The following is a 25,593-nucleotide window of genomic DNA, read 5'->3' on the forward strand; positions in this document are numbered from 1 at the left end:
GGTGTGTTTGTTGAAAATCAAATGACCATAAATATGTGGATCCAGCGCTAGCCTATTGTGTTCCATTGATCTATTTGTCAATTTTTATGCCAGTTACCTACTGGTGATAGTAGCTTTATAGTAAGTCTTTAAGTCAGATTGTTTAAGTCCTTTTACTTTATTGTATTTTTACAAAATTACTTTGAATATTCTAAGTCCTTCTCATACATCGTAAAATCATCTTCTCAATTTTTATGGAAAAACACTTGCTGGCATTATGATTTGGATTCAAATAAGGTTATGTTTTAATTTGGTGAGAACAGACATCTTAACAATAGTGAGTCTTTTATACCATAATTATGGTATAAAGCATAATTTAGTTTTTATTTAACTTTACATAGTAAAATTTTGAATGATCAATGTACAGATCAGTTTTTTGCTTTGTTCCTAAGTATCCTAAAGCTATTTTATTCTACTTTAAATGTCGTAATATTTATATTTTCATTGTATAATTATTTGCTGTTAGTATATAAAATACCATTGATTTTTGTACGTTATCTTCTGCAACCACGTTACAGAAGATAAGGTTCTTTAGTTCTAGTAGCTGTTTTGTAAATGTCTTAGGACTTTGGCTTTATACCCAGTCATGCCATCTACATATAGTAAGACAGTTTTTCTTCTTCCTTTCTAATCTGGATGTCTAACTCTTTATATTGCCTAACTGCAATGGCCTATTTATTTGATAATGAACAGAAATGGTAAGAATGGGCACCCTTAGTTTGTTCCTGATCTTTTTAAGGAGCAGTCAACATTTTATCACTAAGTACAATGTTAATTATAAGTTTTTTATAGAGGCCTTTTAACAAATTGAGGAAGTTATCTTCCACATCTATTTGCTCAAAGTATTTTTTAAATGATAATGGTAAATTGAACGCTATGAAATACATTTTCAGAATTTGTTAATCACATGGTTTTTCTCCTTTATTCTGTTAATGTGGTGAATTTCACTGATTGATGTTTTGGTTTTGTTTTGTTTTTGAGTCAGAGTCTCACTCTGTCTCCCAGGCTGGAGTGCAGTGGTACCATCTCAGTTTACTGCAACCTCTGCCAACTGGGTTCAAGCAACTTTCATGCCTCAGCCTCAAGAGTAGTTGAGATTACAAGGTGCACAACCAAACCTAGCTAAATTTTTATATTCTTAGTAGAGACAAGGTTTTGCCATATTGGCCTGGCTGGTCTTGAACTCCTGGCCTCAAGTGATCCATCTGCCTTGGCCTCCCAAAGTGCTGGGATTACAGGTATGAGCCACCGCGCCCAGCCCCACTGGTTGATTTCCGAATGTCGCACCAGCCTTGCTTTTCTAGGATAAACCTGACGTGGTCATGATACATTATATCTTTATATATTTCTTGATTTAATTTGCTAAAATTATGTTAAGTATTTTTGCTCCTATGTTCATGAGGTACACTGGTCTGTAATTTTCTTTATAAATAATGTCTTTGTCAGGCTTAGGGTTATGTTGTTCCCATGAAAGGGGTTAGGAAGTATTCCCTCCTCCCATTTCTGTAAGAACATGTTTCAGATTGTTATTACTTTTTTAAAGGCTTGCTGAAATTCATTGGTGAAACCATCTGAGTGTTTTCTCTTTGGTAAGGTTTTGGTAACAAGTTCGATTTTGTAAATATAGAGCTATTTTGATTTTCTGCTTCATTTGGTATCAGTTTTGATAAATTGTGATTTTCAAGAATGTATCCAGTATCTCTAAGTTGTTGAATTTACTAGCCTAAAATTGTTCAAAGTATACTCTTCTGTATTTAAATATTTATAGCAGCTATCGTGATCATCCCTCTTTCACTCATGATTGTGATTATTGTGTCTGTCTCTCTCCCAGCCTCCTCCCCCTTCACCACCCCACTTAATTGGGTTTACTTTGTTTTACTTTCTCTTTCTTCCTAGGATAGAACCATCTATCACTGATTTTTGGACCTTTTGCCTTTTCTAATACAAGCATTTAAAGCCACAATGTTTTCCCTAAACTTTGCTGTAGTTTATTTTAAAAATTTGATATATTGTATTATCTTTTTTTAAAATTTAAGTTCCAGGACACATGTGCAGTACAAGCAGGCTTGTTACATAGCTAAAAGTGTACCATGGTATTTTGCCGATATATTCTCTTCTCAATAGATTCACTTTGAAATATTTTCTAATTTTTCTTGTGATTTTTTTTAAAACACAGAGAACACAGAAAAGTTTTTTTTTTTTTAATTTCCATATATTTAAGATTTCCCTTTAAATCTTATTCTTACTGATTTCTAATTTAATTTCATTGTGGTCAGGGAACACATCTTTATTAATTCAACTCTTTCGAATGTATTGAAACTTCTTATATGTACCCCTCCCCCCAATATATAGTCTATCTAAGTGACTGTACCATGTGCCATTGAGAAGGAGTCTTTCGCTGCAGTTGTTCCGAGTGTTGCTCTAAAAATATTCATGAGATCAAGGTGGTGAGCGGTGTTCACACTTTCTAGAGCTGACCAATGTTTTGGTGTCTAGTTGTATAAACTGCTGAGAGAGGAGTGTTAAATCTCCAGCAGTTGTTTTAAAATTATCTATTTGTCCATTTAATTCTGTAAATTTCTGATCCAAGTATTTTGAAGCTCTTACCATCCCGTGCTATTTGTGATTTTAATATCATTCTGAAAGTTGATGTTTCTATCATTACAAAATGTCCCTCTTTACCTCAGGTAATACTGTTTGTCTTCAAATTTACTTTATTTGATATTAACATAGCCCATCTGATTTTCTTATACTTCATGTTTCCACAATGGATATATTTCTATTAATTTTTTTTATATTCAAAGCTTCTCTCTTACAGACAGTAGATAGCTGGGTCTTGCTTTTGCATGTTTTGATCTATTCTGAAAACTTCTGCCTATAAGTTGGATATAGTTGGATAAAGGTCCACCATGCTGTTTCCCCGTAGTCTCTTTTGTGTTTTTACTCTTCTGTTCCTCCTTCCTGCCCTCTTTTTGGAATATTGTTTAAAAATCCAATTTTATCTTTTGGCTTCATAGCAATGCATTTTGCCTATCTATTTAGGGTTGCTCTAGGGATTACAATAAATATCGAAGTTTTCATAGTCTGGAGTTAATACTTCATGACATCACATAAAATGTATAACTGCTAAAGTTATGCAAGTGCATTTATCCCACTCATTCTTCATATAATAGTCATATGTACTATAGCTATATTATAAACCCTAATACATTGCTATAATTTTTGCTAATAACAGTTTTAAGTATTTTAAATAGTTTAAAATGGAAAGTACTTGTTTTTGCTTAGAAATTTGTCATTTCTGGTGCTATGTGGTCCTTCAGGTGATCCTAGCTTTCATTTGGTATTATTTCCCTTCAGCCTGAAGAATTTCCTTCAGCTTTCTTATCCTGAAGGTCCACTGGTGTCAAAATATCTAAGTTGCCTTTTATTTGAAAATGTCTTTATCTTACATAAAGAGAAATAATATCTGATGGAAATATAATTTGCACAAACAAGTGAAGAGTCTAAGACATGCTAAATATGGTGACATACATTAAAGGGTAGTTTTCTAATTTATTCATGTTTTAAAAACCAATAGCATACATTTATTTGACAGGCCTAGAACAGCTGTATACTGCTAAGATTTCTATTAAGAAGCAAGAAAAAAGTGCCCTTGTACTTTCTGTCCCTCTGATTGTGGCAGCCAAGATTGAGCGGGGGAATGCAGGAGCAAAGGATGGTAATAGAGGGAAATTCATGGGGAGAGAATTTTTGCAACTAAGACAAAACCTTGTCTATGGTGAAGAGCCTGTTTTACTGCAAACAAGAATCTGAAATTTGGATTAAAGAGATAAGAGTTAAGATTACAGGGACTGAAAATTACTTATTTTTCCAGTGAAGAGTCAGGTCCATTTCCTCTCCCCTTGAATCTTCAGTGGCCTCTGCCTGCTTTAACCAAAAGATATCTGGAGAGTGACTCTATGAAAGTTCTGGGACTAGCATTTCAGAAGATGTAGCTTTGATACTGGTCTCATGGAATCCTAAGGCTTCATGTAAGAGGTCCTTCTAGCTTGCTGCAGAGACCATGTGGAGAAGTGATGAGACCACAGGGAAGAACAGCCCATTGGAGCACAACCTGCATCCATACCCACCAGAGGACCACACTTGTAGATGATGCTGTGCTGGAATCTCCAGACAGGCCAATTGCTGGCTGAACATCATGGAGTACCATGGTTAACACCACGCAGAGAGTAATCACAGAGCCAAGCCCTGCCCAAACTGGTGACTCACAAAATCATGAGATGTGATAAACTGTTTGTTGATTTACACTACCAAGTTTTAGAGTAATTTGTTATGCAGTATCAGATAACTGGACAACAGTTTACTGTTTAAAGTAAAACTATTAACAGTGCAGGGTTGATAACTGATGTGTCTTGGGTGTTTTGTCCCCTCCAAATTTTATGATGAAATGTGATGCCCAATGTTGGAGGTGGAACCTGGTAGGAGATGTTTGGTGAATCATGGGGCTTAGCTTAGTGCCATCCCCTTGGTGATGAGTGAGTTCTCACTCAGTTCATGCAGATCTGGTGGTTTAAAAGAGTCTGGGGCCTCTCCTTTCTCTCTCTCTCTTCCTCCTCCTCTCACTATGTGACACACTGGCTCCACTTTGCCTTCTGCCATGATTGTAAGCTTCCTGAGGCCTCACCTGAAACAGAAGTTGCTATGCTTCCTATACAGCCTACAGAATCATGAGTCAATTAAATGTCTTTTTTTATAAATTACTCAGTCTCTGGTATTTCTTTATTGCAACACAAAAATAGACTAACACAATAACATATGCAAAAGTAAAATGTATGACAACAGTAACAAAAAGTGGAAGAAGGTAAATAGAAATATGCTGTTGTATTTTAAGGGCATAATGTCAATTCAAGGTAGATTATGATAAGTTAAGGATGTATATCATAATGCCTAGAGCAACCAATAAAAATTGGTTTTAGCTAAAAAGTCAATAAAACAGATTAAAAGAAATGCTAAAGTACACTTGAAAAATCCAAAGGAAGGCAGGTAATGCAAAAAATGGGAAACAAATAGATTAATGAAAACAAACAGATAAATTGTAGGCCTAAAACCACACTTAACAGTAAGTATATTATATGAAAATGAGCTAACCATTCCAAAGGAACAACAGAGACACAGAGACTGTCAGAATGAGTAAATAAAAAATAAAAACAAGATCCAACTACATGCTATTTACAAGGGACACTCTTCAAATATAAAGACATATACAGGTTAGAAAAAACCATGCAAACACTAATCACAAGAAACCTATATTAATATCAAAATAGATTTTTTAAGATAGGGAGTACTAGGATAGATAAATTAGCATATTATCATTCCCTCATGATGAGTGGGTCAATTCAGCAAGACAGATACCTAACAACAGAGTCTCAAACTACATGAAGCAAAAACTCTCAGAAAGAAAGAGAAAAAGAGTTGTCACTGAAAAATTTAACCCTCAAAAAAATAGTAACGGTACAGATTATTTGAAAAACACTATCAAGTAGTTCTACCTCATTAATATTTATAGAACACTACACCCCCCAAAACAGAAGAATACAGTCTTTTCAAATGCATATGGAACATCATTCATCAAGGGAGACCACACTTTGGGCCATAAAACAAGTTTCAGAAAATATCAAAGGACAGAAACCTTACAAAGTATGTTTTCAGATGACAACAGAATTAAATTATAAATCACTACCTAGAAAGTCTCCAAACATTCAAGTTATACACTTCTAAACAGTTACTAATGAAAACAAAACAAAAAAAATAACATGATTTTTTTTGAAAATCATGAGATATGAGAAAATATTTTGAACTGAATGATAGTGGAAATATGTCAAATTTGATGAGATGCAGCTAAAGCAATGCTTACAGAAAAAACTTTTATAAAGGAAAAGTTTTCGTGTTAAGTGCCTATTTTAGAAAAGAAGAAAAGGTTAAAATCAATGATCTAGGTTTCTACCTACAAAGACTTTCTAAAAATATACTTTAAGTTCTGGGATACATGTGCGGAATGTTCAGGTTTGTTACATAGGTACATATGTGCCATGGTGGTCTGCTGCACCCATCAACCCATTACCTAGGTTTTAAGCCCGGCATGCATTAAGTATTTGTCCTAATGCTCTCCCTCCTCTTTCCCTCCACCCCCCTGCCACAGGCCCTGGTGTGTGATATTCCCCTCCTTGTGTCCATGTGTTCTCATCGTTCAACTCCTACTTATGAGTGAGAACATGTGGTGTTTTGTTTTCTGTTCCTGTGTTAGTTTGCTAAGAATGATGATTGCCAGTTTCATCCACGTCCCTGCAAAAGGCATGAACGCATTCTTTTTATGGTGTATATGTGCCATATTTTCAAAGGCGTTTCTTTAAAAAAGCAAAGTATAGAGGCTGGGAGTGATGGCTCACGCCAGTAATCCCAAAACTCTGGGAGGCCGAGATGGGCAGATCACTTGAGCTCAGGAGTTTGAGACCAGCCAGAGCAACATGGTGAAACCCCATCTCTACTAAAAATATAAAAATTAGCTGGATGTGGTGCCTGGCGCCTATAATTTCAGCTACTCAGGAGGCTGAGTAAGGAGACTCACTTGAACCTGGCAGGCAGAGGTTGCAGTGAGCTGAGACTGTACCACTGCACTCCAGCCTGGATGACAGAGCAAGATTCTGTCTCAATCAATCAATCAATAAAAGCAAAGTATAGAAAGACAAAGAGCAGAAATCAATGAAATAAAGGAAATGGGCTAATATAGAAAATCAATGAATCAAAATCTGGTTCACTGAAAAAAAATCAAAACTGAGAAACCTTTTGCTAGGCTGATCAAGAAGCAAGGCAGAAAACACAATTTATCAATACCAGGAATGAAAAAGCCATCATCACAGACTTATAGATGTTAAAATGATAATAAGATCATGTTGTCAAATAAATGTGACACTTAGATTAAATGGACAAATTTCTTGAAAAACATAAATTAACTAAACTGAGATAGGAAAAAATAGGCCGTTTAGTCCTATAATCATTAAAGAAATTGAATTTGTAATTAAAACTTTCCCACAAAGAAAATTCCAAGCCTAGATGACTTCATTGTTGAATTCTATCAAACATATCATTTCTATACAAATTCTTTCAGAAATGGAAGACTTTCCATTTGGTTTTATAAGGCCAGCATTTCCCTGATACAGAAATGAGATAAAGACATTGTAAGGAAACTACAAACCCCAATATCCTTCATAAACACAGATGCAAAAATTGTTAACAAAATATTAGCAAATGGAATCTAGCAGTCAATAAAAATTATATCTTAAGACAAAGTAAAGTTTTGCATTTTTAAAAAATCAGTCATAATCAGCATGTTAACAAACAAGAGGAGAAATAATCATCTTACTAGCGAAAAAAAGACTGACAAAATTTTACATTCATTCATGATAAGATCCTAAACTAGGACTAAAAGGGATCTTTAAGCTGATATAAAAGCATGCACAAAAGCCTATAGTTTACATCATAATGTGATGGTAAAAGACAGCATTTTCCCTCTAAGACTGGAAACAAGGCACACATGTCTACTTGGGGCTTTCCTCTGTACAAATGTGTCTCAAGCAAACAAGGACTCACAGGGAAAGGTATCTGGGCCAGAGACAACTTGGAACCCTTTGAGAACTCCCTGTTCTACCTTTCCTGAATTTCTAAGAGTTGTCTAGTCCTGGAAAAGTCTTATATATGGCAAAGTTCAAGTTTCCCTTCGTTTCAAGTGAAATCATCATTTCTTATTACAGACTCCTTCTGGCCTCCAGAGACAATTCACCGTGTTACATCCTATTAGAGTGTTCATTCTAAGGTATAAATCTCATATCACTCCTTTGCTAAAATCCTGTAGTAACTGCCCAACAGACCAGGTTGCAATTCAAATTTCATAGCATGAAATACCCAGCCCCTACCTACTACCTCTCATCTCTTGTCTCTTCCTGCTTGTTTCCTGATAGCCAACCATATGGACATACATGCAGTTCCATAAAGTCACTGTACTCTCTAAGACTGCCAACCTCTGTACCTATTATTCCCTCCATATAAATAAAATACCCTTCCCTGACTTCCAAACCAAATTAATAGAAACTTGTCAAAAGCTCAATTTAGCTACTGCCATCTCAAGAAAACCTTTGCTGTCCCCTTATTCTGTCTTAGAAAACTTTCCTAATGTCCTTACTTGGTGTTCTCAACATGAGATGTATTAAAAAGCATCATTTTCTACTTAACAGCCTATTTAAAAGTGCTCTGTCCGAGCACTAGACTGAGAACACCTTTGAAAGTAGAGACTTACTTTTTATCTCAGTTCTCCAATCATTCCTTGGCACGCACTGCAGACTCAGAAATGTTTATTGAATGACTACATGGCTGAATGAGTGAGTGGCATCTATTTATTTGCTAAATTTACTAGTTTCACTTATACTTTTAACAATATTACAAAAAAGTTATAAAATTAATGAAAGTAATTTCTCCCTATAAAACAATAATGTTTAAAAAGTGCTATATTAAAATTCACCTTCTTAGTTTTTCCTTGCTTGAATGAAGAAGAGAAATCTTTTTGCTTTTCTCGAACTCTGACAACGAAGCATTTAATTCAAGCCCATTGCCATTTCTTAGAGATTCAGGGCTAGAAACAAGAGAAAATCATACCATACATTAAAAGGGAAAATCGTCAGGTAAAATTAAACAATACACACCAATATACTCAACAAAGGACGCTTCTCTGTGTCTCTTGCTTCATACAAAGGGGCAATAGTGTCAAAGCACCTTATCTTATACATTTGGTGCAGAATGTTTATTTTAAAATTTCAAAAGAACATATTATCAAAATCGTCCTAAATTCAATGACTGATCAAAATTCTAAAATAAATTAACAATAGATACAAGCAGGATTAAAACATTCTGACCTCATCAATTATGACTATACCATATATATATGTATATACTGTATATATATAGTCATATAGACTTTATCCACCCTTCAGAAGGAAAAGTACATTGCAGGAAAAAAGCATAAAGGATTAGAAGGTCAAGATACACCCTAGACCAACCCAACCAGCAAAGCCCAGGTTCCCTCCATTTTAAAATTTGTCATTTAATGGACATTTTCTGGCTCTACTATTTTTGCAGAACTTCTTCAGGCATTCTGATTTAAAAACATATTAATCTAAGAAACTTGCACACTAATCCTACTTCCTCTATTCTAAGAGATATAACTTGATTTGAAAATTTTATTTATGGAGGTAGGGTGCTGAGGAAAGACAGAAAGATTCAAGATGAGTAGAGATCAAAAAGCACATGCATACTATGTAGTCATAAAAACTTTTTTAAAAAGAAAAGCAGTTGCAAGTAATGTGAGAAAATCATGAAGCCTTCCAAAACCTTTCCCAACCCCATATCCTAGATAAGGGTTAATACAGCAAGCCTCTTTAACATTAGAATGTTAAATAAGACCAAGAAAGCTGTTGGTATGTCTGCGTTACCAAAGTCAGCTTTGGTTTAACCACACTTACTGACTTCCAAGTCCCTTTCTTGTTCAAAACAGTAGATGGCCACATTCTACAAATTCTGGAAGCGACTAACTTAAAATTCTCGCCATCATCAGTACCCATGCCCTCAGCAATTATGTCCATTCTTTGTATCCCTAGGCTGTACTTAAAACCTCCTTGGAAATCAGCTTAAAGCGAAGGGAAGAAACTCACAAAAATTCAATTTTATAAGAATGCTAGCATTGGAAGAGTCTGATCCCCAGTTCAACTGCCTGCCCAATGCAGGTTTGAATGCCAGTTCTAATATCTGTGTGTGTGTGTGTGTGTGTGTGTGTGTGTGTGAGAGAGAGAGAGAGAAAGAGAGAGAAACATAAGGAGACACATAGATACACACTAAAACTTGCCTTGTATACCAAAGAAAGCTATTCCAAAAGCTACATGAAGTATGTAAAAGAAACTAAATCCTTTTTAAAGGATGATCTTCAACAACTGGGGGTATAGGTTCATGAGTTCAAGAAAGATAACAGGAAGAAGCTGAGTGGTAGGTGTATAACAGGTGAGGCTGTTCTTATCTGTTTAAATATTGGGGTTCCATGTAAAATTTCAACTTGAGGAATTCACTGTTTTTACAAAGTTTAAATATGACTGTTGCGATTTAACTTTGCTTAGTAATAACACAGACTCTAATACTGATCATATTCCCCAGTGATGGGGAACTCACTACCTTACAATTTGTCCTGCTCCCCTGTGGTCAACTCTAATTGTTTACAAAGTATTTTCTTTTATTGAGGTGAATACTTCTGGAATGTGTACCCATGGTGCCAGCTCAGGATCCTTAAGTACAGCAAACACTGCATCCCTCTTCCACAAAATAGCCACAATCAGTAAGTCCTCTAAAAACATTGCTATTATGAAAAGGTACAAAAAACTAACCAGGCAAATAGATTAGTAGAAAAATATCCCAGGTGTTCGCTGTAAGACCTCTGCAGTGACAATCCAGGTTCTTCAGGCCCAGTAGCATTTTCAATCTTAACTGAAAGTTTTGAGAGGGGGGGCTCTTTATTTATAAAATCACTTAAGGAGATGATGCTAATCAAACACACAAGCCCTAATCCTTAATGCGGTTGTCATCTTTTACTCAATAGATTTTACAAAGCAGTACTTTTAAAACTAAAAGCAATTTACAGACTTCTGTGAAGCATAAAACCACCTAGGTTAGAAAGCAAAAACTAAAATACTCTATTTACCACCGATACCTTTAAATCAGATTCTAGTAACTTAGCAACAGGTGTGCTTAAAACACATTCAACTGAGTTTATTTATCAAGTTCCTATTTATAGGTAAATGTCAGGAGACAAAAACCATGCATGAATCTTCAATAAGCAGCTGCAATGTCAAAATATAGCATCTGAATTTTTTTTTTCCTTTTTTGCAGCTGCTTATCCTTGGAGCAAAGATAAGACAACTGGAAGCTGACGTGGTCATAACCAACAGAAGGACATGGGCGGGTGATGAGCAGCTGCTCCATTTCACCGAGAACCAAATAAGAAGTTGCAAAAGCCCTTGGTCACCGTGGTTGGCCATTTCCAGGAGGAAATGCAAGGGCTGGCAGCCACTGGAATGTCACAAACAGACTCATTCATCTGAATATTAAAAAAGAACATTAAGAAAGAAGTGTTACACTGAATCCCACATCATCATTCTCACAGGATAATCCAGGAAGTGTCTCTCAGGCCCATTTTAAGAAAAAAATCTTATAATTTTATTTAAAAAAAATTTCCCAGCTTTATTAAAGTATAATTGAGAATTTGAGATTTCACATATTTAAGATGTACAACTTGAGTTGATAATATACGAGTACATTGTGAAATAATCACCACAATCAAGTTAATTGACATATCCAACATGTCACCTAGTTACCTTTTTTGGCGATGAGAACACATAAGATCTACCCTCTCAGCAAATTTCAAGTAGACAATACAATGCTGTTAACTACAGTCACACTGTGGTATATTAGAGCCCCAGAATTTGTTCATCTTACATAACCAAAATCTTGTACCATTTGATCAATAATCGTCCCAATTTAACATCATCTTAATTTTAAAAGATTTCTTATCTAGTATCCCAGGCCTAGAAAGACCAAAAATAGTCACAGACCAATAATGATTCCAGTAGAATTTAATTTCCGTAATTGGAGTCTGTCCTTTCACAAGCCAAATGAAAGCTAATTTAATTAGTTTAAGTGTTTAGATACTGATGATCTGCATAATACAATAGCCAAAGAGTTTAGAAATGTGAAGTCTAATTGAAGCACTGACATTAATCCTCTACATCTAAAATGTAAAATAGAAAGGACAACTACCCTATTAACTTTAAGAAATAAAATAATTTATACTCAAGTGTTTTACAAAGTAGAAAGTACAATATAATTATAGGTTAGTGCCCCTGGCTTTTAGATAATCACACAATGACACAGCACGGTTAATTCCATTTTAATGAGTAAGAAATGATGGTAGGTAAGCTACCAAAATTGAAAAAAATAGTGACACAATTCTGCTCTCAACCCTCCACCCAAAACCCTGTGCCTACCGCAGCACTGTATTTGCCAACATACTCTAAACTTCTGAAGATGTTTTGTTTTTCTTTCCAGGCAAAGAACATATATTTCTCCCTTTATTTTATTTATGCTTGTTTTTGTCAGGTTGTGTAAGCATAGTTTTCAAAGATTTTAATTAGAATTTTCAAACCTTTAGAAACTTTTTTACTCACCAGTGTTTGAGAGACATGTTTTCCAGTATTTTACCACAAGACTCATTTTTTCCATTGTCAGTGGTTCAGTTAAAGTCATATCACCTCCATGCCCTGAAATACAACCTAAGAATCTTTATATTAAATATTGACCTTATGGTTTCTATTAAGAGAAAAAACAAATACTAAAGTTAGAAGGTACATACCTTTAAAATTTTCAGGGATTATAAAAACAAACAGCGAATGTGTGTTTTTCTTTTTGCCAAATCTGAGAGAGGAAAAAAAATGTTAAAATGAAGCAAAATCATTATTCAAAAAAAGGGGATTTGAGAGTTTAGCTTACTAGAAACTAACTAAAGTGACTTTCTTCATTTCTTCAGAATTTAAAATAATATCATTAATATGGAAATCTAGTAAAAGTGGCATCTCAAATCATTGAGGAAAAAGATGAATCACTTTTTTTAAAAAATGAAAAAAAAAAAAAAAAAAGCCTAACCCTTATCCAAATTTTTGATCAGATCATCAGTTTACAAGAAATTTCTGGAAGGAAAGAAACATTTTATAGAACACCATGGGAATGAATAAGCAGAATCTAGAATGGCAGGAATTTTGTAAGACAAATGACTCCCTTAAAAATATATATATATATATATATATATATATGACTCATAAATATGTAATGTAATATATATATATATATATCTTTAAAGAACAAGATAAAAAAGAAGGAGAAAAGAGAAAGTTGAATCCCGATTTTTACAAACTCACAGATTTTTAAAAATCATAAGATAAGCAGGGGCATCTGAATGTCGATGGGATATTTGACAATACTAAGAAGTGATTATTAATTTTCAGGTATAATATGTTTTTTGTGGTATATTCTTTGAGTCCTCACCTTAGAGAGGTACCAAAGTATTTAGGATGAAATAAAATGGTATTTTAGATTTGTTTTAAAATAATCCACTGGTGGGCAGGGGTAGGAAGGTAGAGAGAAGCACTATGAGCCAGATGCGGGCAATTGCTGAGGCTACATTATGGGTGCAGTATTATACTCTCTCCCCTTTTATGTCTTGAAATTTTTCAAATAAAACTTCTTTCTTAAAGTGGCATTATAGTTTACTAAAGTCAGTACAGTAAGTCTGGAATTCTGATAACTGAATGAATACTGAGCCTTGGCATTAGCCAAAAGAAAATGATTTTCAAGGAGAATGTGACTGTGAAAGAGACCTTAAAGAGAACAGTTTAAAACCACCTAAGAAAAACAAACTATTCTCAAATACTTAAAAACATCATTTATTGGCATGTGGTGATATATGGTTATTATTTATTCATTAAAACAAGAACTGGGAGCACCCCCACTGTATAACAGCGTTAGGAAGTATACATTCTATATTTCAAATTACATTACATATTAATATAATTTATACATCTGAGTCATACATATTGAGAACCTCTTATGTACCAGCTCTGTGCTAGGCTCTGGAGGATATCATGGTAAACAGACAGACAAGGTTCCTGCTCTCACACAGCTAGCAGTTTTAGGGAGGAAAGACATTAAACAAATCACTCTAGATCATTTTTGTAGCTGAAAACGTGTCCAATGCTGGGAATGAAAGCCAAAGGGGCCAGTAGGAGCCCATTTCTGGGCACCAACCTGCCTCAGCAGCCTTGGGGGAGGCTTCCAGGCAGACAACACTTGGTGCTGGCTAGACACAAAAAAGGCTGGGGAGAGGGGGAGGGCAGAAAGCAGATGTGCAGCACAGAACATTCTGGGCAAAGGGCACAGCATATGCAGCAGCCCTGGGGTGGTCAAGAACAAGGTGAGTTTGAGAAGGTGCAAGATGTCCAGGACAGCTCTGGCACAGGGCGTCTGAGGACAAAATGCATGAGTGGAGACCAAAGAGTGAGGGCGGCTGGGCTCCGCTCACAGAAGACTTGTTAGCCCACAGGCAAGGTTTGGTATCGAAGAAAAATGGGCAATGGAAGATTATGAAGCTGAGGAGCAACCAACACGATTATATTTGCATTTCAGAAGGACCACTCTGCCTATGATGGGATGCGCTGATAAGGGTAACACGGGGTAGACTGGAGAGACCCTGTGGCATTGACCCAGGCAAGAGCTGATAGTAAGGAAAGCAGGCATACTTGCAAATCTTTGGCAAAATTAAATATTTCAGAGTATTTACTAAACTAATTACTTCAGAGTAGCAGGATTATGAAGAAAAGGTGACACCTCATTGAGATCTATTCAGACTTGATTCTGTGCTATGAATTCTGGGGAGTTAAGGCTCAGAATTCATAGCACAGAATCAAGTCTGAATAGATCTCAATAGGGTCTCATTTCCTCATAGAAACCATATATTATTCCTTTCTAAGAAACCATATATTCTTTCCTTCCTAAGAAAGGAAAGAATATATGGTTTCTATGAGGAAATGAGAAACTCAGGCAGAAATATACTGTCATCAAAATAGGCATATGCAGGAGGGAGGATAGAGTTTGCCTGGACTACCAAATGTGGAGGTAAGAAAGGCACTTCCTACACTGGTGTGGGTGGCGTGGTGACATGGAGGGGAATAGGGATATCAGAATGACACCTGCTAGGATGCCAGCATTTCATATATATATATATGTGTGTGTATATATATATATGTGTGTGTGTGTATATATATATGAAAATAAATATATACATTATAGATATTTAGATTTCTTTTTTTGACAGACAGACAGGTAGGTAGGTAGACTTTTTTTTTTTTTGAGACAGGGTCTTGCTTTGTCACCCAGACTGAAGTGCAGTGGCATGGTCAAGGCTCACGGCTGACTCAGCCTCCTAGGCTCAGGCGATCCTGTACCTCAGCCTCCCAGGTAGCCAGGACTACAGGTGTGTGCCATCACGCTTGGCTATTTGTATTTTTAGTAGAGATGGGTTCTCGCTATGTGGCTGAGGCTGGTCTCAAACTCCTGGCCTCAGGCAATCTTCTGGCTTCAGCCTTGGAAAGTGCTGAGATTACAGGCAAGAGCCACTGTGGCTAGCCTTGCATATATTTTTTAAGTGATGAGAAAGTGTGGATTATAATGGAGGTATGGACAACAGAATGAGGAAACAGATGCAGAAGGGAAAAATGGACTGAGCAGATGGGACCACTGACAGAAAATTATCGGGTAGTTTCACTGTTAAAATAAAAAATACTTTATAGTGGATTCAAAAGTAAATTATCATAAGTTAAATACAGTTAAATAATTTCTTAAAAACAGGTTGTTTGCTTTTAGAAATCTTCCTATGTCCATTTTTGAAAATCTGATTTTTCAAAAATTTGAAAATAGATTTTACTGACACAAAAATATGTTAGATTTGGATATATGAATTTATAGGCCCCGATGACTTCCAAATTTCAAGCTTTATATCAGACAGAGGTGGGATTCTTGGACTTTTGTTATTAGCATAGAATCAATTACCAAACACACACTCCCCCGCTGTATAGGGACTCCAGCAATCGATAGAGTTCCCAGAATCCAATACTCTGGTCTTAAGCTCAGCTGCTCATTCACATTCCCTGCAAATCAATAAGCTAAAAGAGTTCTAGTTTCCAGGCTCAACCAGAAAATGGTCTCTTTTTCGTGAATGAATATTCCTTGAAACAAAACTAAGCAATGCAAAAACAAAACAAAATAAAAATCACTCTTATCCACACCAACTAATACTACTTCCTGTTCTATATACCAAAATCAAATTACAGGCTCTGAGACCTTCTCAATTAATGTCTCTTGTGTTTTACAATTCATTTGGGGACAATTCATTTTCTCTCATGTTTCATGATTGCACTGTTGAAATGTTTCCTGAGGCTACACCTCACTTTTGAGATTGCATACCAGTATTCTTGGTTCTACTCCTAGGCCTGCCTGCGGGGCCCTCTGGAGCTGGAGCCAGCATCAGCTCAACCTGCAGCAGCACCCACCTGCTGTCTCGCCCCCATCCCCAGGTCTGTCTGTGGTAGCTGAAAAAACAAGGGTCATATACAAGTGTGATCTTTGTTTTGTACACTCTGCTGATCAAAGGGTCTCAGAAAAGCCCTGGCCTCTGAAATCCGTCATCTAAGAGGGCCAAAGTAGTGTTATAAGTCCCAATGAAGCCTGCAGAAATTTCTACATTTACTTCTCTTATAGCCATAGGACTTCAAAGGACAAAAGCCAGTATCATCTTTGGGTTGTGGTCTTTTTGAGTACAGTTATCCATTATTCTGTGCAAGGGCTAAATGAGGCCAAACTAGCCTGGTATGACCTATATGGAGCTTGTAACAAAGAACGTTCTTTGTTAATTACTTAATTAATCTCTGATAGTTTATTCTGGCTAATAGTGAAGGCTGGTTTGCCCTGTTCCCACTCAGTTCTCTGCAGAAGAGTTCCTGCTGCAGCATTCACCATGTGACAGGGTGCTAGAAGTTATAGAGTTGCTCTCAGTTCCTACTCACTTCCTCCACCAATTTAGAGGAGAAAGCCTTTAGTAAAGCTACTTAGATGTTTTGCTGTTATTGTGTTTATTGTCAAACATTCAGAGGAGTGGGACATGCAAACTCCCTAATAAGATTTAATGAGTTACACTGTCAAGTCAAGGATGTCTTGGAGACATAAAAGGACAACTTAGATCTCTGTGGCTCACAAGATTGCGTTTTCTTACTGATCAGTTAGCTGGAAAGACATCTGAAACTACACGGGTGAGAAATGAAATCAGATTCAAACTTGATTTGTTGACGGAGCAGATGGAGCCACAGCCTGCATGCCTTTCCTGTTGCTAAACTGCTCTGAGCTCATGAGACTCACAGAATCGTAACTGCAGAATCATTTCATAGAGAAGAAAACCACAACTCCCCATATACTGATGAGTTTAAAACATATTTAAATTTTCTGTACCTGTCTTGGAAGATAAGTATCAGGATGTGTCTGAATTATCAAGGATCTGCCCTTTGAGGATGGCTCAATTTTGAGAACTTATCTAAGCCAAAAGTAAAACGTCCCTGGATTTCTGGAGTTAAGCATATGAATCTTAAGATGATCTTAAAATATGTTACCACTGGGTAGTGTTTGAATTCATCTGCTCAATAAAAATACACTATTTCAATACATTTATGAGATGAAAACAAATTAGGCATTACTGTTAGGAATGCTAACCTGCAAGTGAGATGGACCATAATTCTTGAGCTATTAGTACTGTAAAGTACTGATATTTTATGAATGATTAAAGTCAATCAATCATTAGCACCAAGCCTAAAACATAGTTTTGTAAGATTAAATTTAAGAATCTTTTAAGGAGGCTGCTTTCATTTTATTCTAAAATAAATCTAATATTATGGCTAACAGACTAAACTTCATTCTTATTTGCAGTAAAAATCCATATGACATACATTACAGATATATAGATTTGTGATCATGTGCTCTAACAATGAAAATATATATGGCCATTTTCATTCTATAATAAATTCCTCATTGATTGACAGCAGACATAAAGCTCCTAGAGAAAGAAGAATAAGGCAAGCAGTTGTACATTTTCCTAGACCTACACAGCTTTTGAGATATTACAAGACAACAACAAAGATCTAAAGAGAAAAATTTAAAATACATCAGAAGAAAAGCAGAGCCAGGCTTTTCATTTTGGTTTAGTCATTAAATATAGCCCAAACTCAAAGGGTATAGTGCTTTAGGATAGATTTAGGTTTAAACTCCTTACAAATGGGGCAGTACATGTACAGGATTCATTTCCATAAGAAAAATCATAGGTTGAAAACTGGAAATACTCTCTACAAGGGTTTAAACAATTCAACAAATCATAAACTCATAACAATTCTGAGGGCAGGAAAGAGAACTTCAGAGACATTCATAGCCTCTGAGGACAGCACCATGAAAGCAAAGCTTACACACACACACATGCACACACATACACACACACATGCACATACACACACATGCACACACACAAACCAAACAACTCTGTCCCTTTTCAGAGAAGAGCAAAAAAGTGAGGAGGCATGGCCTGCCTAGGATGGCACTTCTCCCACTCATCCAGTCATTCACTGAAGCTACAGCAAGGCAGATAACACCTGCTAGTAGTCAAGACCTTCACTGGGTATTGGGAATAGTGCAACAGGGACAAACAAGGAATACAAATCCAGGTGTATTCCACAAAGTATTTGTTTTCTTTCAAACAAATGCTTTCTTTTAAGGCAAAATAACAGAACTGCCATTTATATAGCTATACATTCTGTACCTTCATCTACTTTGTTTTCTCTGCTAAGAAATCTTAAGCTACATTACTCAGGGCAATAGAAGTTGCCAAGGTGAGTATCAGACAAGAAATTCTCTCCTCTAACCTCCTAGGTTTTAATATCTGCAACTAAACATAAAGCTGATTCTTAAATACATAGAACTTCATTCTTATCTTGTTCAAAAGGTAGCTCTGACAGTGAGCAAATGCAAAGCTTTACTCCACTGAGGGAGGCATAACTGGGGTCCTAGTCTTGAAATAGAGAGACCATGGTTCTTTCAAAACCATTATCTATGTTTGGTTTACACCCAGCTCGGCAAATACTGAAACTCAGAGGTGAAAAAGAGGTGGCTTCAATACAAAAGTCAATTAATTACAGACTTCTAGAAAGAAAATGAAGGGAAGCGTACATTAATTTTATAAAACTAGATTCGAACTCTGAGTTTTGTAAAAACGAGTGATGTGGTCTTAGGCAAGCCACTTCAGCCTCAGATTTTTGATCTGTCAAGAAGGGACAATAAAATCCTGCAAAAAAATTTTAAAATACAATATAAATGAAATATTATGATGAGTCCTCAGCCAAGGAAACTCTATTTTTTTTTAAGTTCTATAATAAAATAAGCATATTCTCAGAAGGAGGATAGTTCACAACAGGTTTTAGAAGTGGAATTCACTTTGAGGTAGATAGTTTGCCTAGCATGTCTAGAGTTCATGTGCCTAGTAGAAAGCCAAAAGAAATGCAGGAGACTAGTTGTTCTAAGAAACCCCAAGAGTAGTTTCTGTCTGTCTGTCTGTCTGTTTAATAAGTAACTTGGTGGCTTGGGCTTCTCATTCCAACCTTTCTTTTCCCTTAACGTAATCTGCTTGCCCCTTTATTCAGGGATCAAAATATTGTCTCTGAATTTTCTCTTTTAGCCAAAAAAGGCCTCTCTTGTAATTCTGACAAGCTCTTATATGTTCCAATATAACTGACAATTCCTCTTTGTCTATCAAGTATTTCGTGGAAGGAGAAGAAATTTCTTCTAATCTAACCCAATCTAAATATATCGTAAGTGGCAGGGAAGAATCTAACTCTCCCACCACTGGACTCCAATTTTCTAGAGTTGGAGTGGGTTGACAAAAAGCAGAACCTGGCCGGTTGCAGTGGCTCATACCTGTAATCTCAGCACTTTGGGAGGCCCAGACAGGTGGATCATGAGGTCAGGAGTTCGAGACCAGCCTGACCAACATGGTGAAACCCCATCTCTACTAAAAATACAAAAATTAGCCAGGTGTGGTGGTTTGTGCCTGAAATCCCAGCTACTCAGGAGGCTGAAGCAGAAGAGTTGCTTGAATCTGGGAGGCAGAGGTTTCAGTGAGCCAAGGCAGTGTCACTCCAGCCTGGGTGACAGAGCAAGACTCTGTCTCAAAAAAAAAAAAAAAAAAAAAAGAGAGAGAAGCAGAACTTGCATGGAGCTACAAGACGAAATGACAACACTGGAGGGGGTGCTTTTGGACCCAATGAATCCAGAGGGCCTCAAGGCTCCAGAAGACACCTCAGTCCCCAGCTGACAGGACAGAGAGCTAAGAGTGCTCACTTCCTTTAGTGTCTGCCACTACAATTAATGAACTCTGAAAAGACGCACCATTTTAATGACACAGTTATTAATAAAGAGTTACGTGTGGAAATAACATAAGAATTGCATACTAAATACATTTCTATGACCAATTGATTCTTACATTCAATCCATACCTATGACTTTAAAAGTTAAAATAATTCTCATAATAAAATGCCACAAACCGGAAATAAAAACAACATGTATATAGAATCTCTCCATGAAAATATCCCTCATTTTTTTTTTTTTTTTTTTTTTTTTTTTAAATAGCACCTCACTCTGTTGCCCAGGGTAGGGCGCAGTGACATGATCATAGTTCACTGCAGCCTCAAACTCCTGAGGCTGAGCCCCACCTCAGCCCCCAAGTAACTGGAACTACAAGTGCATGCCACCACGCCCGGCTAATTTTTTAAATTTTTGGTAGAGACAGAGGTCTCACTATGTTGCCCAGGCAGGTCTTGAAATCCTGGGTTAAAGCAATCCTCCTGTCTTGGCCTCTCAAAGTGCCAGGATTATAGGCATGAGCCACTTCCTAGACCCTCAATTTAAAAAGTAAAATAGAAATATATCATCTTTTTAGGATTTTTATAAAAATGGGTTTTTAAAAAATGATTCTAAAGATACAAGGTCAAGGCTTTTGAAGTTTACCTAATTAACTGGATGGCTTCTAGCTCCTCAGCGCTTAGTGAAGAAGGCATCTTCAAGAAAACCATATTGAATGTCCAATCATCCAAAAGTGCTGCTGCCTCCTTCATGTCACTGATTGTGACGGTGACTTCTGCTGTGTTTGAAAATAATTTCTGTACCGTATCAGCCAGGTAGCCCACAGTGACATCTCCAACTAATAAGACGTCTATTTTTGCCTGAAAGAAAGGGAAGCAGAGGCGTCACATAATTATTACCTAGGCATAGGGAAAATGTCATGCATGAGACGATAAGATAAATAAAGCTCACAAATAACACAGTGATTGACTCCACATCTAGCCTGACTGGCTAGATGGTCAACTATAAGCAGCTCAAGGACAGGAACTATTAATTTCACATCTTCACTACCTGGAAGTAGTGGAAAAATCTGAAGGTCATGCTTTTTTAAAAATTTTGCCTACTGATGCTATTCTACTTCAGTTTTTCTGCAAATTTCTCTCTCATCCTATTAAACAACAGAGTTCTTATGACTCACTTTCCCAAAAGTCTTTCCTGCTGGAAAATCTGTTTATTGCTGAAAGGATCAAAGTGGTGACTCTCCCACATGATTTATTTTGGTGAAACACACATTCCAGGGACCAGAGAAGGATGTAAATTCCTAAATCCTAAGAAACAATGAAATAAAGTCCTTTCAATGAAATATATGTGCTATTCAAACCTCAATATTAGGAACCAAAATGACTCTTTATTTGCATTTGGAGATATTTTCAAGTATATTCAATTAGGAAAAAAAGCATTCCCATCCTCACCTTTTATTTCTGTTTTATTCTCTACAGCTAATGAACTCAACCCACTGAAAATGCCAAAGAATGGGGACACTTAAATTAATGGAAATAGCAGACAATAGGAAATGCCAGGCCATAGGCATCTATATGAGAAAACAGATTTGGGAGGTGATTAGAATTGAAGCCAAAAGAGTGAGTGAAGGAGCTGGAAATACTTGCACAAAGAGAAAGGCAGCTTGTCAAGGAAGCAACTCTACAGGGCAGGACACTGGTGCAGATGGCCCCCATGGGCTTCCCTCTCTTTTCAGCCTGGTTTCCTGAGGACTGCAGGAAAGAGCAGGTGAGGTGCAAGAAACTAGGCAAGAGTAAAGTAAGCAAAGCTTTTGTACTTCTACCTGCTCACCTAATTTTCTTCCTTCTTTTTATAAAAAAGTCAATCTTCCTTTATCATCTCTCATATCCTAATTCAATCCCTTCTCTAGAAGAAAGTGTTGTCAAGAGCTTGGTATCTATCCTTCCAGACAATTTTTGTGTCAACCATATAAGTACAATACACACCTATATAGCTTTTCATAAACGGGCTGTTACTATTTTTTGAGGTGAGTTGCTTTTTTCATTTAACAATATAGTTCAACAATTCCTCAAACATTCTGATTCACTGGGAACATTCTCATTTTCTAGGCCGTTATAGATTTATTCTCACAAAAATATGTTTTCTGTTATTTGTTGGGATCAGGGGTGAATGTGTTCATCTGTCATCTTGATCCAGTCTTCCTTATTTTCTATGATGATAATCGACTGAGACATTCTCCTGGTGTTGGGTTTTGATGTTATTATAGTGCCATAATGAATACTTTTATAAATATATCTGTGCAAATAAGCATATATCCTACCATCGAAACTAGAAAATCAGAAAATAAATTTTTACTTGTTTTGCATACTCCAAAGGATACAAAAATTTATATCCCCATAAACAATATATTTGAGTACTCATTTCCCCAAACGCTTAATAAGGCTGGTTATTCTTAAACCTTTTAAAATGTTTGCCAATATTGCGAGCAAAAACCTTTATCCTTTTTATTGGCATTTTTTGAATGAATGGAGTATCTTTTCATTTTAGTGACAATCTCCATCTTATTATCACACATTTATTATGTGTGCCCATTTACTCCTTTTGTTCACCTTCCTATTTGTGGTATTTTTCTTATTGCATTGTGGGAGTTTATACAGGCTGGATATTAGTCAACTTACTTTTTTTTTTCTGTCACTCTGCCTTTAATTCTGATTATAAGGTCTTTTGACACTAATATGTATTTAATATTTAGTGACAAATCTATTGTTTCTTTCATGGCTTTGGTGAATTTTATCTTGCTTTCAAAGCCATCTCTGTTTGTGTTAAAATATGATTTGCTGGAGTGTTCTAATACTTTTAAGGGTTTATTTTTGCATTTAGCTTTTTATCCTATCTGGAGTTTATTTGGTACTTAATATGAGGTAGGTATCTGCTTTCATTTTTTTGAAAATGCAGAACTAATTGACCCAACAGGTTTACTGAACAGGCTAACCTTCTCTCAGTGTTTTCATGAGAGAAGTTTTCATAATGCCAGGTAGGGGCATGTGTTTCTGGACTTCATTCTGATCCATTGATCTATTTGCCTATTCCTGGTTAATACCACACTGCTTAATTACCAGCTCTTTATAGTGTGTTTTGATATAGAGCATATGGCTCCTTGCTTGTTATTTTTCTATTTGGTTATTAGATATTTTCCAACAAGTTCTCTTCCAACAGAAATTGGGATCAGTTTGTCAAGGAACCTTGTTAAAGTTTTAATTACGGTTGCCTCTATTTTAACAGTTAATTAGAAAATATTGTTGCTATATTAAATCTCCGTATTTAGGAGGTATGTGTCTCAGAGAATTTGGGTCTTCTATTATGTTCTTCAGTTTTATGGACTTTCATATCAATTTTGCATGTGTCCTACTAGTAAATGTATTCCAAGATATTTCAATATTTGGAGGTCACTGCAAAGGGGATCTCTTTTCTTCCTCACTGCATTTTCTGATTGATTACAGCTGACATATAGAAATGCTATTGATTTCTGTATAAAGGAACTTGCTTCAAATAATGCACTTTATAGTACTCTCTGTTCAGTTCCAATACATTTCCATTGATTCTTCTCAATTTCCTAGGTAGGCAATCCTACTGCCTTCAAAAAATGACACTTTTGTCTGTTTCCAGAATGCATCCATTGGCTAGAACATCCAAAACAAGAGTGAACAGCAGGAGTGATAGCAGGCATTCTTGTCTTGTTCCTGACTTTAGTGGGAGTATTTCAAATGTTTTTACTACTAAATATGATACTGAAGATTTCTGATCAATATCCTTTATCAGTTAAAAGTTTCTATTTGGAAGCTAAGAATTTTACATCAGAAAAGGGTGTTGATATTAAATGCTTTTTCAGTATATTATTTTTTATTCTTTGATCTGTTAGGTAGTGAATTCCATTAATAGATTTCCTAATGTCAAACCATTATGGTATTGCTGGCATAAACCTATTCATAATGTGTAATAAATTCAATTCTTTCACCTTTGGATTTTTGCATCTATGGTCATAAATGAATATTGATATAATTTTGTTTTATTGTCTTATTTCATTTGGGTATCTGGGGTATGCCAGCCTTGAAGAATAAAGTATTGATCTATGGTCTTGAATAGTTTATAAAACATAGAAATTATCTGCATCTTAAGTTTTGGTAAAACATGTCTAGAAAATCAGGTTCTGAAGAAATTTATAAAGGTGGATCTTATACTTCGTTTTATAGTTCCTTATTGATGAATGGCAAATCGAAATTTCCCACCTTCTCTTAATTTTGTTCATGTTCATTTTTACAAATCCATTTCATATGGATTTATGTTAATATTTTAATTTTTAAAAATATATAATATCTATTATTGATGTTGAGTTCATTTTGCTTCCTAACTATAAATAAGTTTAAGTTTTTCTTTTTCTGGTAATGCTTTATTGTGAATATAGAACTGTGCGGGCCACTACATTAGCCACATGTGGCTATTTAAATTTAAACTTATATTAATTAAAATTAAATAAAGTTTCAAATTCGGTTCAGTTGCACTAGCCATATTTCACATGCTCAGCATCCTCATGTGGTGAGTGTGGATTAACAGACGGTATAATTACATATTTTCATCACTGTGGAAAGTCTGACTGGGCAGCATAGTAGAGGATATACATTTTCCTCCTAGTGGAATTTTGTTGCACACCACAAATTTTTATATATAGTGAGTTCATGTTCATTCATTGTTAGTTTATAATTTCAGTTGATATTTCCATTTTAATCTAAGACTTTTATTAAATACCTCTATAAATGTATTTTTAATTTTCAAGTGGATAGTGTGTTTTTTTGTGTGTGGGTATTTGTTAGTTGCTCATTTCTTATTTCAGTGTATTGTCAACAATGAATGTGTCCTGAATGACGTCTACTTTTTAAAATTTGTTGACATTTTCTTCATAGCCTAATACACAGTCAGTTTTTGTTAATCGTCCATGGGTACTTGAAAACAATGTCTATTTTCTGTTGTGCATAGAGCTCTATACATACATGTTTTACAGCAAACTTGTTAATTCTTTCTTTGCATCTATTAGGTCTACTTGATCTTTCAGTTTATGAAAGAGGAGTATCAAAATCTCCTTAATTATGCTTTTGTCAATCCATCAATTTCTCTAACCATAGGTTATATTTATAATTATGGGCTAAGTACATAAAGGTTCATGATAATAATATTTGTATAAATATATAACTATAATATTTAACAATATATGTGATCTGTTTATATAGTATGTTATTAAATAATGTATAGAGATGATTCTATGTAGAGAATAGCACTATATGAAATATGCCTCCTTGCCCTTTAATGCTTTTCACCTCAAATTTTATTTTTCTGACATACAGCTCTTAGTTCTTC

At 35.7% G+C, this 25,593-nt stretch overlaps 1 protein-coding gene across 2 annotated transcripts in view; it reads right to left on the reverse strand.

The window, feature by feature from the left end:
* The window catches only part of LOC108310815 (spermatogenesis- and oogenesis-specific basic helix-loop-helix-containing protein 2), a 43,533-nt gene that overhangs the window by 10,408 nt on the left and 7,532 nt on the right, over positions 1–25,593 (reverse strand). The window contains exons 2-7 of one of the 2 annotated variants that reach the window (XM_017537970.2): positions 20,830–21,044; positions 12,539–12,600; positions 12,354–12,458; positions 10,518–10,617; positions 8,612–8,722; positions 3,560–4,756 (exon numbers count right to left, since the gene is read on the reverse strand). In XM_017537970.2, the coding sequence (XP_017393459.1) occupies positions 4,720–4,756; positions 8,612–8,722; positions 10,518–10,617; positions 12,354–12,458; positions 12,539–12,600; positions 20,830–21,044 (630 nt within the window). In that variant the 3' untranslated portion in view covers positions 3,560–4,719. Of the gene's footprint in view, positions 1–3,559; positions 4,757–8,611; positions 8,723–10,517; positions 10,618–12,353; positions 12,459–12,538; positions 12,601–20,829; positions 21,045–25,593 lie in introns of those variants that run through there. The other variant, XM_037741825.1, reaches the window with a different exon arrangement.

This window comes from Cebus imitator, unplaced genomic scaffold (genome assembly GCF_001604975.1).
Source record: "Cebus imitator isolate Cc_AM_T3 unplaced genomic scaffold, Cebus_imitator-1.0 Scaffold108, whole genome shotgun sequence".
Taxonomy (NCBI): Eukaryota; Metazoa; Chordata; class Mammalia; order Primates; family Cebidae; genus Cebus; species Cebus imitator.